We start from the raw sequence: 12,803 nt of genomic DNA on the forward strand, positions 1-12,803 counted from the left end.
AATGTTTCTATATAGTTAATTAATGAAATGTGCATTTAAATTGAAAAAAAATTAAGTGGTTGTATTACCTGGCAAAGGAGGGAGTCAGTTGCGGGTGCTGCACTGACGTCACAAAGAGCCGCGCTGGGATTGGTTGAGGCAGCGGGTGTGTAGCTGAGGTAATATTATAGGGAGGGGTGAGTGCAGAGAGCGTGAGAAACTCATCTCACAGAAAAGCCGTGCAACCATTGGTTGAAGTGATTTAGAAATTAAATGTTGATTGGTTGTTGAAAATAAGATACGCGCTGGTATTGGAGAGGCATTTAAGTGAAGTAAACAATTGATTGAAATAAGATTTCAGTGAAAATCAGAAAAGCGATAATTATATGTGGCATCTAGACCCAACAATTATAGGAAATCACCCTGATGGAAGGGTTTGCTAGAGAGCAACAAATTACAGGAAGACCCCATATCATGTACGGAGGAAACAGAAAAAGATCATTCTTGCAGAGAAAATTAAGAATTCTTTCAAAAAAGATAAACCCATTAAAACGAGAGAAGGTATTATTATTCCACCACCAAAAATGCCCGCATCATACATGATGATAGAAAGGGGCTACCACACTTGTGTGTGGTTAGAAGACTGGATAGAATATACAAAGGACAACAGCCTATTGGCTTTTCCAGAGTATGGTACCTTTAATGGTAGAATTTTGCACAAGCTGTGAACTCGCATGACTGAATTAGATCCCAGACTAAGATTAACGCAATATGAAGCCTCAGAAGAGTGGGAGAATGAGGCTTTTGAACGAGCGCCAAGGTAGCACCAGCGCCAAGAAACCTACCCGGTGAACGTTGCGCTTTACAAATACTTTTTAACATAACATAACATAACGAGACAGAACACGGTGTGATAGAAATTTTAGTCGATTTTATCCTAGATATCCTAAAGAAACAAGAGATAAGCAGATGAAACAATGGAGACAGTCTACGTTAGTGGAAGGATTATATCCTGTGTTGACCTCAGAAGAACCGACAGGAAGTATGAGTACAGAGAAAACAAAGAACTTAATGAGTAGTGGAGATTCAGAAGATGATTATCTTTAGGATTTATTAATGAAGAATTCGCCACCTTATCAGGAAGAAACAATTAGAGTTAACCCTAGTGCTCCGTTCTTAAAACCACCTTTGATTCCACAGATTGTACATGAGACTAGTATAGAAAAAGTTTTAGAAGAAAAAGAAAGGGAAGCAATAAATAAACAGCGTAATGAATTAATACAGAAAATTGAATACGAGTCCTGAAGACCAGTAACTATAGGTCCTGTTGTTCCCTTGTATGGAGATAAGCAAACTAGTCCTAAAACTCCTGTTCTGACCACACCTGTAGCACAACCCAGGAAAGAAAACATAATAGTTGATGACCAAGCAAGTGAGTGCGAGTCAGTGATTTCCCTGATGGATTTGCCTATAAGAGAACCAGTGACTCGATCAGGAAAATTACTCCTGGATGCTCAAGAGAGGTACAGATTGAAACGTCCACTGGCACTAAAAATGCCACTATAGTGACTCCAGAAGAAATAGAGAGATGGTCCTGAGACATAGAAAAGCCAAAATTGCAGCCAAAGGTATTAGATATTTTTAAATTAAGAGTAGAACTGGAAGAAATGATAGCTGGAAGTGTAGGATTGGATAGACTAAATACTTTCAGTGAAGAAGAGTTATTCATATGCAGAAGTATCACACGAAATACCAACATATTTCATGAGAAATGAATTAATCTGGGCTCTGCCATGGGAATTGACATAGGTAAATCTAAAGTATTGCAGAAACTATATAGAGCTGAATTTTCTGACAATGATTTAGAAAACATGAAAGTGTCACGACGAAAATTGCAAATAAAAGAATTATTATCCTTGTTACAAACAAGGGGAGACTTAGACAGATGGAAAGCTAGATGGACAAAGAATAAGGAGGAAGCTCAGGCAAATCGATCTACATCTGAATAGTTAATAAAAGAAACTGACAAGGTTGAAAGGTTGTGTCCAATGAGAGAAGTTCCAGGAGGAGGTTATGTACATGTGCCATGGTCCCGTTAGGATATTTTATCATTTACAAATGATTTCCCAAAACTCAGAGAAAAGCCTGTAAAATGGTATAGGCAAGTCAAGAGGTTTGTGAAAGTTTCAAAAGTGCTGTTAAAAGATTTAGATGGATTATTTGACATAGTTGTTCCTGCAGATTTGTTGACAGAATGTAAAATTACAGTAGATTGGCCTAATGATGAATACCCTAGAGACCCAGAGACAGGATGATGTGATGACAAAATATAATCAGGTTGTAACCTACCTAAAAGGAAAGGTACCTCCGAAAGATACAGATTGGACCAAAATAGACAGAACAACCCAAGACAAAGATGAATCTGTACATGCATATTACGAGTGTCTTTTGCAAGTATTCAAACAGTATAGTGGGTTGGAAAATATTGATAATAAGGACATGACACATTTTATCTATTGTTTTGTGACCGGACTAAAACCAGAAATATCCCAAATGATTAAGGAGCATAAATTATGTTGGAAGGCAAAGCCTATCGATGAAATATTCAAGTATGCCAAATACTGTGGGGACGAATTGATAATAGGCGAAAGAAATTAGAAGAAAAAGTAATGTTGGCACAAGTAAAATTAGCAGAACAACAAGAACTCCAGCTGAGTCAGCAGGCTAATAATCATGGAAGAGGGGAAGGACAAAGTGAAGGTAGTGGGGCAAGCCTAGAGGGAGAATGAGCAAATAAGATGCAAAGAAAAAGTTTCCCTGTCACGGGTTCGGAAAATTGGGGCATTGGAAAAACGAGTGTAAATTAATACAGAATAATAATGTTCAAACTCAAAACTTGAATCCACAGACGCAGAATGAAGTATCACAAAGGCAACCACAGCAGGTAATACAAAATCAGTTACCCTCTGCCCCATGCCAGATTTTGTGAGTCAAGCCAAATGCAGTGTGGATACCAGGAATTGGGAGGGAAGTGGAAAGAAAAACACAGTAACACCACAGTTTCTCTTGCAAGACACATTTTTTGAAGAAGATAGTTTCTGACGGTGCCTGAGAGGGGGGGAAGAGGAATGCGTACTTGGCGCACCCTTACCGGTAGATTAGTCAGGTCCTTATGTGGACGGCAAGGTTGAGGGAAATGACATCACCTTCTAGTTGGACACTGGTGCTACTCGTTCTACTGTGAGAACAGAAGACATCCCAAACCTACCCCTCTCGGGAGAAGTGATACAAGTAGTGGGCATTTCTAATAAACAAATTAGGACCCCTGTCACAGAACCAATGAAAGTGTGTATTGGCAATTTTAAAGAAATGCATGAGTTCGTGGTAAGTGACTCCAGTCCCGTAAACTTGTTAGGGAGAGATTTACTGTGCAAAATGAATTGCATCATTTACTGCACCCCAAGTGGAGTTGAAATTCAAACTCCAGATGAAGATCAAATGTATAAAATCATGTTAGCCAAGCAAGAAACTGAAATTAAAAAGATGACTCTAAAAGATTTACCAGAAGAGCTTCAAAATACTGTAAATCCTGATGTGTGGGATTTTACCGGAAAAGAAGTAGGATTAATGGCAAATGTCGACCCGATAAAAGTGACAGTGAAGGAAGGTGCAGTTTACCCAAATACTCGACAGAGCAAAATGAGTCCAAAAATAAAAGCAGGTGTTGCAGCAGAAATAGAGCGATTAGTTGAGCAAGGCATTCTAAAAAAAATAATGAGCAGTCCATGTAATCCACCTTGACAGAAGCTACCTCTTCTAGTGTGAGGACTCTTGCGGATATTGAAATGTTTTTTGGCCTATTCGTCCCGGTTGATATTTGGTGACAGGTCCATACTCAAGACCATATTGCTGAATTGGGCGGAACGTGGGATGCGATTAAGTGTTGGCACAGCGATAGAAAGCCAGGAGACAAACCAGGTGCTGAGTTGCTTGCCTTACCCGTTCGCATAATAACATACATGCAAGCACTCATTCCACCCAAGAAAGTTAGTTGGGACAGACTGACTGCCTGCAGAAGAAAGACAAAAGTGTTTCTGATTTTTTTACCTGGTTTGAAGAGAAGTGTTTGGATTACAGTGGGCAGGATATGCCTACAGAGGGAGGAGTCAGTATATTTGTTGATAGGTTTGTCACTAATCTTCTTCCCAAAACAATGTCTAGACTTCAAGCATCTGAAAGCTCCTGGTCTATGTCTTCCCCTTCCGTGATTCTAAATATGACCCAACATCACCAGCATGGGGATAATGAAGAGAAGGACAAGACTGATAAAAGAAATAAGGATCTGAAGACAAAGGTATTATTGCAAAAGGCATATCGATGTAAAACTAGAGGACGGGGACTCCAACGAAAACTTCCACGCACTAGACAGCCACCCATGATACCTTTGGGGCAGAACCAGTGCGCATACTGTAAAGAAGAAGGTCACTGACATAGCCAGTGCCCTGTACTTTTGCAAAATGTTTCGTCCACTAGAGGAAGGGTTTCTGGAAACAGGGAATGTGGGACCAATAGGCGGCTACACACTACTACTTCTGCAAGCCGTTCCAACAATTATTTTGATGACACTAGGGAAGGACAGTACTATAACAACTATTATGACATGGATGTCGTGACAGGGATGTCTTTCAGCTAGGATAACCAGGGACAGGGCGAAGGGACCAGTTCACATACCTGTAGACCAGTGTGGACCTTATGTCAAAGCGGATTTGCAAGAACCTACTAAGGAATTCTTGGTTGATACACGTGCCACAAAGAGGTCTTTTTCCCCGACACCTGGTCCCTGGGGCGGCCCTTGCTGGCCAGAATAATGTCTTGGTGGGTTTTTCAGGAGTACTGGTCGTAAGCCCCATATCGGGCCCTCTTGCTCTTACTGTTGGTCCTTTTACTGTGGATTCCCCATTTCTCTTAACATCTAACTGTGATGAAAATGTAATGGCCTTGAACTTACTAAAGAAGTTGCATGCTACCATACATTGTTCGCCAGATGGTGTTTATATTACCATGGGTCCAGACGTCCGTACTAGACAATGCCTATCCAAAGATGCTCCCCTTCCACCTGAATTTGATCTAGTACCACCCACATTATGGATGTAGGCTTATTGCACATACCCCCAGTTTTTAAAAAAAGTGAAGGACAATGCCATCCTACCACGCATTCCCCAGTATAAGATACCAAAGGCAGGAGAACAAGCTCGCCTTATTATTATTCTGGACCTCATATGAAAGGGGGTTGTCGAGGAGACCACTGGAAACATATGCAATAGTCCTATTTTTCTGATCCTCAAAAGGGCACCCCATGACTCTCGCAACATTGTTGGTGATGTATATCGTTTTGTGATTGATTTAAGTGAGGTCAATGAATTAGTGGTCCTGCAATTCACACTTTTAACAATGGTTCCGCCTACCGCTAAGTTTTTCTCCATCATTGATATAAAAATGCATTCTTTAGCATTCCCATACACCCAGGCAGCAAGTATTTATTCAGATTCTCATTGGCTGATAAAAGTTTCTGATTCTGTAGGGCTCCTCAAGGCTATACTGTAAGTCCTAGCATTTGCAGTCAAGCATTGAAAGGTCAGTTGGATTCACTCTCACTTCCTCCAGGCAATGCACTTGTACAGTATGTCGATGATTTGTTAATTGCTTCTGATATTGAACAAGTTTGCAACGATAGTACAGTGAAATTATTGTTGCACTTGGCACACCATGTTCGCAAAGTTTCTCTTTCGAAATTTCAGTACTGTCAACAGGAGGTTGCCTATTTAGGACACCTTCTGTCGAAGGAGGGTAGGAGGTTAACGCCAGAATGCATTAGCACCATTAATAAAATGCCCTGTCCACAGACACAAAAGGACGTGTGTGCTTTTATAGGCATCACTTTCTACTGTCGATACTGGATCCCTAATTATTCCTTACTAATTAAACCTCTGATTGCATTAACAACAAACATTGTTTGCCAAACATATTACTATTAAAAGGTGTACCACTTTAAATCCAGCCACGTTACTACTCCTCCCTTCTGAGAATGATTCAATTGACAAACAAGATTGTATTTTATTAACAGAGGAAGCGTCGAAAGGACGGGTAGACCTGACTTATGTTCCCTTATCTGATCCCCAAGGAGAAGTATATGTTGATTGGTCTTGTTTTAAACTAACAGATGGCATCACCACTGAAGCTTATGCTATCACTGCATTGCACACAGTCAAAGAGACATCACGAGTCCCCTATCAATCTGTCCAGGTAGCAGAACTTGTTGCCCTTATACGAGCTTGTGAATTGAGCGAAGGATTAGTTGTCAATATTTACACAGATAGTCAGTATGCATTTGGGGTCGCACACAATTTCGCACCACTGTGGGCAGAGAGGGTTTCTTACCTCACATGGTACTACGATACAACATGGACATCTGATACTACGATTACTGTCTTCACTAGCACTTCCTAAGAGAATGGCTATTGTGAAGTGTAGTGCCCGCAAGAATGTGACAGATGATGTAGGTAAAGGGAATGCGTTCGCTGTTCCGACAGCCAAAGAGACGGCTCAGAGTAAGATGAAGAGAATGTTTGTTGCAGGCCCAGATAGATGGGTTACCAAGAACACTATGTTTGAAAACACATATCAGTGCAAAGGGTATTTGTAAATTATTGGCCCCAGTTTGAAGTAATGATAATATTTCCAAAACAGCTGCACACTTAGTGAAACATTGCATGATTTGTTTGATGCACAATCCTGGGAAAGGTACCCCCACACCATCTGGTAATTTTACATCACCTACATTCTCTTTTGCGGTCCTTCAAATGGATTTCATCGAGCTAGAAAGTTGTAACAATCTCAAGTATGTTTTAGTGGTCATATGTACATTCAGTAAATGGGTGGCGGCTTACCCTACTAAGGACAATACGGCTATCACAACAGTACTTATTAAAGAGTTTTTCCAACGTTTTGGAATGCCCAGAGAGATTTGGAGTGAGAATGGCTCTCATTTTAATGGGAAAGTGATTAAGTTAATATGTGAAGGCTTGCATATTAAACAGAAATTCCAAGCTGCCATTCACCCGCAGTCAGTGGGTTTGGTTGAGAAGTATAATGGGACACTGAAATTGAAATTGGCAGAGATTCAGGAGACGACAGGGTTGCAATGGCAAGGTGCTCTTCCTTTGGCCCTTTTATCCACTAGATTATCCACTAGATTGACAGCACTTTCTAGAACAGGCTTGTCCCCTTGTGAGGTCGTTTTTGGCCGACCAGCAAAAGTCTGGGCGGTCCCTTGGCCTAAAAAGCTCTCTAATATTGAATAACCTGTATTGCTTGATTACCTTGGGCAACTGACTGAAAGTTTGCATTCTATTCACCAACAGGTGCAAGACTCCTTACCTCCTAAGCCAGAGCGGCCCGGCCACAGTATCCAGCCTGAAGATTTAATTCTCATTCATAACTTTCAGAGGAAGAAAAATTTGGAGCCTAGATGGAAAGGTCCTGAGCAAGTCCTTCTGGTTATGCAGACGGCAGTAAAGGTTGCTCGGTTCAGTGATTATACAGTGCCTGGAGCTGCCAGGTACGACTTACGCCCTCGGCTGAGGACCATCGAGTCCAAGGGAAAGAAAGACTAGGGATGGACCGCACAAGGTAGGAAAGTACTGAGTAGCAGTACCAACGAGGGAATGAAATAAATGAAAGAGTTGCAGCTGTTTTGCACTTGTTGTTTGGACATTAGTCAAGAAAGCATACTTTGGAAAGTATACCACCTTTATCGACATGGGATAGTTTAGGAAAGAGCTTAGAATGGAGCAAGCTACACCGCCAGTGCTCAAGAGCGCCAACTGATGGACAATAGGAGCAAGTGCCAGGGAGGCTCTGACGGACACAGGAAACACTTATATTCCTTATCATTTTTTACACTTCTTTATTTGTTCCATTATGCATCCTTTTGGTAGGCAATTAATTAGGAGGATCAGCAAATCGCCCCTAGACAACGCAGTGTGATTTTGTCTATGCAAAGTAAGATTGCATGTGGCATTGCTCTGGTAATAGTGGTAGTAATAGTATGTGGGGTATCATGGTTCCTGGAAGATATACATAGTGTACCCGCCCTCCACATAACTGAACACCTTCCCATGAGATGCAACAGGGGGGCCTGCATGAATAATGTGTTTGTGAATACTCATAAAAGATTCTTTGGCATGGGGATGCCTTCTATCCTATCTGATCAGATCTGTCACCAGTCTTTGGGCTGCATACCCATTGTCACTTGTTAACTACACATGAACTCAGCCACCACAGTTTGTGGAGGTAAAGGGAATGTTCGGATCTGGTTACCCCGGACCATGTCTGTATCACGGAAAGCCATAGGGTGAGGGTTACCCTGGCTGCTATAACACTTTTTGTGATCATTTTTAATGTGACAGAACAGATTATAACTGTTGTGAGTTGGCATTATGAAGAACTGACAGAACCCGGTAAGCTGGTTATTATGCTGCTTGTTGCCCAATAGTGAACTTTACAGATGCTTCCTTGTACATTAATTGTTCAGGGACGATTCTGTTCAAAAACACAGTTTCCCTAGTAAATAAATCAGGAATTAATTCCAGATATGCTGCAGTGAATTCTGAGGGGCTGATATATGCTCAGCCGGGGTTTTTCTTTCTGTGCAATGGGACTTATTCAAATGTCTAAAATGGTACTGATGATGTGGCTCTCGGAATGGTACTGCCTTTAGGTGTTGCCCTGTAAAAATGTCCAACCTAAAAAGAGATGGGTAAAAAGAACACTGATACAATTATTTTGTGAAGGGGTAACAGAGTTGGAAGTGAATAGCTATAGGAGGGAGAGGAATTAAAAAAAAACTCTTGTTAGGGCTCATTTTTTACTGGTTACTTCGCCATCTATTGAGCCCTACTTAAAGTTAGTTACAAGGCCATATCATCGCTGGTTGCTAACTAAATTTCGTTTGAACCGGATTCATTTTTTTCTGGGATCCTTTGAAGGATGGAGTAACCCTGAGGATAGTGTACCCTGTAACTATGACAGTAGTTTAACACAGGACACAATGCGCTTTACACTTTTTTGCGACTACTACTGTGAAATCAGAGTTAAATTTATAATACCACTATTAAAGGGGAAGGGGTTTCTACAGGCTAATCCTGCTTTACTGTATTTACAATTACTGGACAACCCCTGGAATATTTTTAACATTGCAAGTTATTTTGTAGCAGCTGGTAGGTTGAAAAAATTAAGTCGCTTAAATATGATTGTATGATATATCCCCATCTTTTTTACATTGTATTTTATGGAGTTCAATATTCTGCAATTTTAATATTTGTAATATTTCGATTGTATTTATGAACTGTGTGATGTGATTTGACTGTGTACCTTTTATGATTTCAATTAATCGATTAAAGTGGTTTTGACTTGACTTGAATAGCTATAGCAACAGTATAACATTTGGATACATCCTGTCCTCCATATTTACCTTGGGTGGTACTGCTAGGGCTAGGGGTGAGAAAGCTAGAGTATTTTGAATGTAAATTGCAGATTATATCCAACTCTACAGTGGCGGCCTTGGTAGATATTACTACTCAGTTAGAAATTATGCGGGTGTACTCGGAACAGGCTAGATATGCAGTGGATATTATGTTGGCCAAGAGCGGTGGTGTTTGCGCAATAATTGGCAACCAGTGTGTTATGGGTATAGAGAATTTGGAAAAGAACATAACAAAGCTCATTAGAGTTAGCATTGATAATATCAAAGGCATGGAATGTGGAAATTGGAGTTGGTCTTTCCTAGGTAATTGGGGTTGGATCCTAAAGGACATAGTTTATTTCGTAGCTGTATTAGTACTCTCTTGTACTCTCAATGTTTCCTGTTTTGTTGTTCTTATTGTGCCACTGTTTTAACACTCAAACAGAACATTTATGCTTCTGCCACCTCACTCCATGCTGTCTTACTATTAGATATCTCCTGTAAATAGTTCCCACAGCTCCACCTTGATTATGTTTACTTATGATGTTGTATTCAACAATGCTGATGTCATAGTTAACCCCTGAATATGTGCTTGTCATATCTACTTTCTAAATAGAAAATGTCTTTAGGTCATGCTAAAAGGAGGGTTTGTTAGATTATGCTCACTGATGCTCTATAACGTCATGTATAAGTTGGCATTTGCTATGCCATTTTCTTTGACTCTGCCATTTCTAATGTAATGTTCAAAAGCAATCCTGTTCAATTCTGAAAAAATGCCCCTTGTTAAGTTTTGTTTCTGTAACAAAGAATGGTCCATGCCAGAGCAGAGCTTTCTCTCAGCAAAGGCCCTCTCCCACTGTCTGGCAGTTTGATCACAGTCCAGGGTGGAACGGTCTTGAAAGTGTTCTGAGTTGGTCAGAGTAGAAACCCTTTTTTGTCTTTAAGCTGTTCATCCACATCTGTTTCGTAAATTCCACTGTGGGCGTGTTATGGGTTGACCATGCAATGCATATAATGTACCTTTATGCTTACTGTTCCTTTGTTCCCTCTGTAGCACTCTCTCTGGACTGTGCAGAGGGGGCCCAGCTCTGAGCGTGTATATTAAATGATTATTGGTGTATGTTCTGCACTGTATCTCCGACTCTTCATTTAGCATGGAATGCTGAGAGGTGGTCAGCAGTGACCCTGGTGGCCTGAATGAGGTCACTTTCTTCACAAGCCCCCAAACAAAATGCTTGTAAGCGATACATGATGGCGGGAATTATCGTACCAGCTGTCACTACGGAAGGAAGGATCTTTGAGAAGGGATAAGATTAGTAAGATCGCAGAGACGGGACGTGCATAGAGGAGGACAGCAGCACATTTACCCGCACTAGCTCTGCTGAATTGAGGATACCTATGTGCTCATTTTTAAATCGCTCTCTCTAAAAACGTACTGTTTTACCTTTGCTTGCCTGACGCTCTCCCCGGCCCACCGCAGCAATCTCATGCTGTTTGTGTGGAGGGAGGCATTTTAGATCCATTTCCTGTTGAGCACTTCAGAGCGGCCATAGTGGCAGGGTGGCGCTCTAGTGCTCAACAATACACAGGCCTATAAAAGGCACTATGACACCTACGCGCAGCGGACGCGCCGATGGCGCGCCGAAGGCGTGCCAAAGGCAAGCCCATCTGCTCCCGTCCGCAGCCGGTCGGGGCGAGGGGCCATGGATTATGGTCAAAATTTGATTTATTCTGCTAGCGAGTTAACTTTACTGAGACCTTCTATCCCTCAATGCCCTTCCTTGACCCCCCAATACTTTTCGCCGCATCTCTAATAATGGCATCTCTCGGACTTCATCACCCCATCGATCTACGGAACCTAGTGCCGTCCCATCCACTACACCCTATCCTACCACAAAACCCTTAATGGATCTCCGCTGTATATATCTGAATACCCGCTCTTTGGTAAAGCACCAACTTGATATTTTTTTACTTCTTGTCACTGAAAAACTTGATATATTGTTGATCACGGAAACTTGCCTGATATCCTTGCAGCACTCCCTTCAGATTATTACATCTTAGCTACTAATCACGCTTCGGTAAAACGGGCGGCGGGGTAGCAGCCATCTTCCATAAAAAGCATAAGTTTGTGGCACTTCCCCCCTCTTGTCCTGACGGAGACTGAGAACTTAGTTATCAAACTTGATACCGACAGTGGGGCCCTGGCAATGGTACTGGTTTACCGTCCCCCTCAAGTGATGGCCACTTTTCCAATCTCTCTAGGAGAAAAATTGGCCCCCCTTGTTGTGAACTTCTCTAAAACCCTCCTGGTCGGAGATCTAAACTATTGGTTTGATAACGACGCAGGTGGACCCCAAGCAGCCGAACTCCAGGAACTACTCCTAAATCTAAATCTGGCACAGCACATTCACTCTGCTACTCATGAAAAGGGTCACAGCCTTGACCAAATATGGTCTTCTAACTGCTTACTCTCGCCCCCTGTTATTACACCTTGTATAAGGTCGGACCATCATTTAATCCGGTTTACTACTACCATTAAGGGCTATATTAAACCTCTACCCCTGCCAGGAGGTGTTACCAGAAAATGGAAAGCCGTAAACTCTCTCGCCTTTACAGACACCTTGATGTCTACGTTACCTACAACCTGCAAGGATGTAGATATCATGGAAGGAAAAATTACGGACTGGTTACTAGCAGCCACAGACATTCATGCACCCCTAGTGAAATTCACTAGCACACATGGTGGGGATGCTCACAAAGGGTTCACCTCTGACCTAAAGAAATTAAAACTTGATTTACGTCAGAAGCAAAGGAATGGAGAGCTAAATATACCTCGCAAGATAAGGAGGAGTTTGTCACAGCCCGTAGAAACTATCTAAAAATTATTCTCAAAAGTAAAGCTGACTACTTCTCAACTAAAATACTGAATTCTCAAAATAAATCAAAGGACATTTTTAACATAGTAAACGACCTATGTAACAGTGAGAGAGCCACCCCCATCCAGGTCCCCACTCAGGAACTCTGTAATTCACTTAATGAGTTCTTCATAGACAAAGTCTCCACTATAAAGAGGAGCATCCATAGTCCACATAGTGTGGAACCTATAGATGACATCTATAATTATCCTCAAATCCTTGATGTCCTCCCCCCTATTGACTCAAAAACTCTATTGAGCTTCTTGCCCGGGTTAAAATCGGGCCACCAAATGATATCTGTCCACCACATATCTTGAAAGAGATCTGCCTGGCCCTACCAACGACCATTCTTCCATTCCTGAACAATTCTCTTTCACAAGGCAAGG

General features: G+C 41.5%; 1 protein-coding gene across 1 annotated transcript in view; it reads left to right on the top strand.

The window, feature by feature from the left end:
• Positions 1-10,590, top strand: part of LOC144824745 (uncharacterized) — a 29,018-nt gene extending 18,428 nt beyond the window's left edge. Inside the window, exon 3 of the mRNA XM_078683758.1 lies at positions 7,401-10,590. Within this exon, the coding sequence (XP_078539884.1) occupies positions 7,401-7,652 (252 nt within the window). The 3' untranslated portion in view covers positions 7,653-10,590. The remainder of the gene's footprint in view (positions 1-7,400) is intronic.
• The last annotated feature ends 2,213 nt before the right edge of the window (positions 10,591-12,803 follow it).

This window comes from Lissotriton helveticus, chromosome 3_1 (genome assembly GCF_964261635.1).
Source record: "Lissotriton helveticus chromosome 3_1, aLisHel1.1, whole genome shotgun sequence".
NCBI lineage: Eukaryota > Metazoa > Chordata > Amphibia > Caudata > Salamandridae > Lissotriton > Lissotriton helveticus.